At 44.4% G+C, this 6,000-nt stretch overlaps 1 protein-coding gene across 1 annotated transcript in view; it reads left to right on the forward strand.

Annotated features, from left to right (window-relative positions):
• NUP153 (nucleoporin 153) overlaps positions 1 to 724 on the forward strand; it is an 83,680-nt gene extending 82,956 nt beyond the window's left edge. Inside the window, 1 exon segment of the mRNA XM_044293364.1 lies at positions 399 to 724. Coding sequence (XP_044149299.1) covers positions 399 to 471 — 73 coding nt within the window. The 3' untranslated portion in view covers positions 472 to 724.
• Positions 725 to 6,000: the final 5,276 nt, after the last annotated feature.

The following is a 6,000-nucleotide window of genomic DNA, read 5'->3' on the forward strand; positions in this document are numbered from 1 at the left end:
TGTGGTCCCCAGTGCATGGGCACGGTCCATGTAGCGGGCGCAGACAAAAACATACTTGTTCAACTTGAGTCTCCGTAATCCTGCCACTCCACAGTGCAGCACTCCGTAGTGGTTCCGTGCCTCCATTCCGCACCTTCCTGATTGCAGATCCATTTAAGTGAATGGGTCAGCATCCGTGATGCTGTGCACAAAGGGCCGGTGCTCCTATATTGCGGACCTGCTGTTTGCGGGCAACAATACGGGCACTGGCCAATAGTTGCGTGTATAAGCCCTTAGAATGCAGAATTCCAACAGGTGAAGATTTGCTGAAAACATGGTCAGTCATGAAAGCAGTAAAGGTATTTTAGGCTGTATGCTGGTAATGTAAGTATTTCAGCTACCTTCCTTATCTCTTCCAGGGCGAATGGACGAACTGCAACCCCTTCTGCAATTTCTAATAGAAAAATAAAGACGGCAAGAAGACGAAAATAGGCTTGAATGTGATAAACCCTCCTGCCGCCCCCTTTTTTTTTTTTTTTTTTTTTTTTTCTCTTTTGGTTAGAAAATAAATACTCTTTAAAAAAAATGGTGTCCTGCATTGTGCAAATACTGGAGTGTACCTCATGCTGTGCTTAGTGGAAATCAGATCTGCCCAAAGACTTGCTGAAAGCCCCCGACCTATGTCATCCTTGTAACTAAACATGTGATGGTGAGGAGAAGAATTTTTTTTTTTTTTTTTTTTTAACAAAAAATACTGAATTCTATCAACTTTAGTACCAAACGTGGCATGATCTGGCTATACAAGCAGATATAGCCTGCACAGCGAATGGCTTTTGTATAATACCTCTTTCATCTGCACCACTATTTTACTGACGCTTTGAAATTGTAATTACAAGTTGAGGGGTTCTGTATAGTGTAGAGGAAGACTAAGATGAATGATTTCTATGCCTCGTTTGTGCTGGTGTATGTGTGAAGTTGAGTGTATTGTGCACCAAGACTTTTCTGATAGCTGAAGATTGACTAATGGATGGTCCTTTCCTCGGGATTTGTTAGATACGTAGTTCTTCATCCTATAAATATGCTTCTCCTTCCTATTTTCCTTCTTTTTTTCCCTCTTTTCCTGTAGTTTTCCTTATTTTATGATATTCATGTAAATATAATTTTGACTTTCTGCATATTTTTCAGCATAATCTAAAAATCTGTGAACTTGAAATTTTAATTTTTTTTTTTGTGCTGCCGCAAATCTTTGTTTAGACTTGTTTCAGATTTTATTATGTAAATCTCATTATTCAAAGTTGCCTAATTCCATACGAATAGTCTTTAAAGAAAATTGGAAATTCTTTAAAGTATTAGGTTATTGGCTTTTCTGATCCATTTTTGTTTGGACCAAAAACCAGTATTGTACAAAGTATTAAGTATATATATTTTTATATTTACATAAATGGACTGTGGTGACTTTGGATAATAAGTAAGTTTAATATTAAAGCCATGTTTATTACAGTATAATTAACATGTTAAACCATGGAATAAATGCCATCAATAAAATTATAAAATACAGATGGTTTTAACTCTACAGTGTTTATGCTGTGACTCATATGATTTATTGTGCCGGAAGCTGTTGACGATTATTACAATACAGTAATCCTTTCAGGAACCCCATTATTCTTATACTTTTCTCATGTGGACAAGTTCTTCCGAATATACATGCAGGATCTGTGTGTCCAGGGTGCCGCTGTCTTTACTAGCTCTCATGTAACTGCACAGCCTGATTCTTGGACAGACTTCACCTTCTCCTCTCATTTGTACTGCTAGTCAGTAGTGCTGAGGACTGTGCCATCCCCCGACACAGTTTGACATAGGTGCTCTGATTTTGCATATTTATGTCTCCGCCCACCAACATCAGAATCGGATAACGGCAGAGACGAGCACAAGAGTCAGGCGGGAAAAGTCTCCAACTCCCATACAGAGTTTGGCATGGGAAGAGTGAGAGAGACGAGACCTTAAACATAGAATAGAACCGGCCCGGGTGTCATACATAAAGGTCCTATGTCTATCTGCAGCCTGGTCCATCCTGCCTGCCTGCAACCTGCAGTCTGCACACTGATCTATAATAGCAGGCATTAGGGAATAATGAGTCCTCCATACATGAGCAACATGACAATATTATACTGAGGGGGTCAAAACTTGTTCATACAGTATGTCTCCTTGTGCCCCCACACAGTATAACGTCTCCTTGTGGCTGACCCTGTCCCAATACAGTATAACGTCTCCTTGTGGCTGACCCTGTCCCCATACAGTATAACGTCTCCTTGTGGCTGCCCCTGTCCCAATACAGTATAATGTCTCTTCGTGGCTTCCTCATACAGTAGAACGTCTCCTTCTGGCTGCCCTTACACAGTATGTCTCCTTGTGTTTTTTCTTTTAAACTGGCATTTATCGCGATAAATATCATTAACGCGATAAATTTGGTTATCGTCTGAATATTTTTTATATCGCCCAACCCTAACATGGGCTGTGTTTACCAGAATGAGTACGGTTGTGTGCATGAGTCCCAACACTGACAGAAGGAAAGGTGAGCTTCAGAAATAGCAGTGGTCTGATTCAGCAGCACCACCAGCTAGGTGAAGGATGTGTACAAACTCTGCAGTTGCAAAATGGCAGGAAATTTGGTGAAGCTGGCAAGTTTTCCAGGTCTTAAATATTGATGACCCCCACTGATATATTAATGACCTATCCTGACTCTTGGCACCCCTGGCGATCAGTTTGTAGGGGCATTTTCCAGGACGTCCCTCCATGACAGTACACACTGGAGGATGTCCTATTGGATCTCTGTAGGGACAGGAAGCGTGAGAGGTTAAAAGGCCCCTCCCCACCCCTCCCACCAGTGTTCTTCCTGTCCCTACAGAGATAGGAGCAGTGAGGAGTAATCCCTGCTTGGGAGGTAGGGAACATCACTAGGCCGAGGCTGGTCGGGGGGGGGGCTTATGCCTCTCCTCTTCAGCCTCTGACATGGCCTAAAGCTAGCACCCCTCTGGGAAGGGGTCCCCTAGCTCTCTGGGTACCTTTTTTCTTCTGCCATGCCGCGGTACCAGGTACGCTGTTGCGGCTTCTCCGGTGGAGCTCTGCGCACAGCTGCGGCTCCGACGCTCCTCTGATGACGCGGACCGCGTCTCTTCCTATGCGACCGGAAGTGATGCAGTGAAGATGGCGGCGCACATCCATGCTGGAGGCCTCGCATGAGGGGTTGATTCTTCTTCGGAATGAGTCCCCCAGAAGAGAAGGCGGATCCGAGTGGCGACGAGGGCAGGGCCAGAAGGGTAAGTCCTTTTTAAGAGATGATGTTTAGCTACAGGCTGATTGCATCATAGAGGCCCAGGCTTTGAGCAACCTAGATGCTTCTGCAGACCCCCTCGTCCAGAGTATAAGTAGTGTCCACTGGTTAGGTGAATCTCCTGCTTGCCCGATTATATATCTCCTTCTCCCCCTGTTAAGGTGGAAAAGGAGACTGGACAGAGACCGCATGGGGACTCCAAGAAAAAAGCTAAGAAGTGCGCAACTTGCACTAAGAAGCTTTGAGTCATATAAGAAGGCCTTATGCACAGATTGCTTAGCGAAGATTTTGAAAGAGGAACAACCGTCCTTTTTGGAGGAGCTAAGAACCATAGTGAGGGAAGAAGTACAGGCGGCGGGAATGAGTCAGCCCCCTTCCCTTCCAGTCCCCTCTTCCCCTCCGACCAAACGTGCCAGGGTACAGTTAGCTTCGGATTCCGAGGAAGAACCCGGGTGCCCTTCAGACGATTTGAAGGAAGACTATCCCCCTTCCATGACTGAGGAACCTAGAAGATATGTTTTCCACAGAACATCTTGATTCGCTCCTAACAGCAGTAAGACAAACCATGGCGGTGGAGGAAGAGGAACAAAAACGTACAATACAGGACGAAATGTTTGGCGGATTAAGAGCCAGGAAGAGGAAGCTCTTTCCTGTGAATTCTTATTTGCAAGATCTAATTAAAGATTAATGGGAAGAGGGTGACAAAAAACTCTATGTACCCAGGGAATTCAAGAGCAGGCTGATCTTCAACCCAGAAGAAACGAAACTTTGGGACGAGATTCCGAAGGTAGACATTCAGGTGGCCAAGGTTGTGAAGATGTCCATACCGTTTGAGGATTCCTCACAGTTAAAAGATCCCATGGATCAGAAAATGGATGGACTTCTGAAGAAAGCCTGGGAATCTTCTGCAGTCACTATAAATACCAATATTGCAGCAACCTCTGTAGCCTGTGCCATGTGTTTATGGCTAGAGCAACTTGAAAATAATCTTAAGATGAAAACATCCAGGGAGGAAATATTAGAATCCTTACCCTTATTAAAGTTCGCAGCATCCTTCATGGCGGATGCCTCTGCAGAATCAATTTGATTCGCAGCAAAAAATGACGCTCTTACAAATACGGCAAGACGAGCACTCTGGCTCAAATCCTGGACGGGAGACATTGCCTCTAAAAATAAATTATGTGCAATCCCCTTTACTGGAGCATATCTTTTTGGTCAAGTCCTCGATTCCATTCTGGAAAGTGCAGCGGACAAAAAGAAGGGATTCCCGGAGGAGAAAGTAAGAAAGCCACAGCCCTTTCGTAAAACCTCTAAGCAGTTTACAACCTCAGAGAGGGGGAAAGGTAAAACGGGTAGATGGAGCTACCCCAAAGGAGGAAAAGGTAGGGGTTTCCTCTTCAACCCAAACTCTGGCTCAGGCAAACAATGACATCAGGCCAGTCGGGGGCAGACTCCGCTTTTTTGGGGAATCCTGAACTCGGGTCACCCAAAATCAGTGGATCTTTAACTCCGAGAGGGTGTGAAATTAGAATTTCACGGTCCTCCTCCTCCGCGAAGATTCCTCGTTACAAAATTCCAATCAGAGGTGCAACAAAATCAATTATGTCTGGACTTACAGAAACTTTTAAAACTGAATGCTATAGTCCAGGTCCCAGAGGATCAGAAATACTTGGGTCATTATTCAAGTCTTTTTCTAATAAAGAAACCGGATGGAACCTTCAGGACAATTATCAACCTGAAAACCCTGAACAAGTCATTAACTTACCACAAATTCAAGATGGAATCCATAAAGTCAGCAATCCCATTAATTTCAGTTGGAGATCTCCTATGTACCATGGACCTGAAGGATGCCTACTATCACATCCCGATTCATCCACTATACCAAAAATATCTCAGGTTTGCAATCATCCAGGAGGGGACAGTCCTTCATTACCAGTTCCAGTGTCTTCCCTTTGGAATATCCTCGGCCCCTCGCATCTTTACAAAAGTTATCACAGAGGTAGTGGCATATCTAAGGCAGCATCAGATAAGAATTGTTCCGTACCTGGACGATTTTCTTCTAATTGCAGACACAAGACAGAATCTGGAGAGCAGTATCCAACAGACCATAGCCCTTTTCAAGGATCTGGGCTGGGTAATAAATTACGCCAAATCGGACCTAGTACCAAGTACCAGGGAAGCAGTTTCTAGGAGTTCTCTTAGACTCAGACAATTTTCCTTCCTTCCAGAGTCGAAACAGGGGAAAATAAGGGAAAAGATAGAATCCTTTCAGAAAAGAACACTGAGAGGCTATGAAAATTCTCGGCCTAATGACATCATGTATCTCGGTGATTCCGTGGGCTCAGTTTCATTCCAGGATCCTACAGATCGCAATCCTGGCAATATGGGACGGGGATCATCATTCCTTAAACTCAAAGATAGTGCTTACAAAGCAATGTCTAAATTCTCTATCCTGGTGGACCAACCCAGAAAATTTAAGAAAGGGGGTTGCCTGGAACCCGTCTCCATCCATAGTCATTACCACGGATGCAAGCCAGTGGGGTTGGGGAGCCCATCTGAAAGATCATTTCTTCCAGGGCAGATGGTCCAGCCTGGACAGCCACAGATCTTCGAAGTACAGGGAGCTGAAGGCGGTATGGGAGACTCTAAAGACGGCGGAACACATTCTCTCCAACCACCACATCAGAGTC

The sequence above is a fragment of the Bufo gargarizans genome, chromosome 5 (assembly GCF_014858855.1).
Source record: "Bufo gargarizans isolate SCDJY-AF-19 chromosome 5, ASM1485885v1, whole genome shotgun sequence".
Lineage (NCBI taxonomy): Eukaryota > Metazoa > Chordata > Amphibia > Anura > Bufonidae > Bufo > Bufo gargarizans.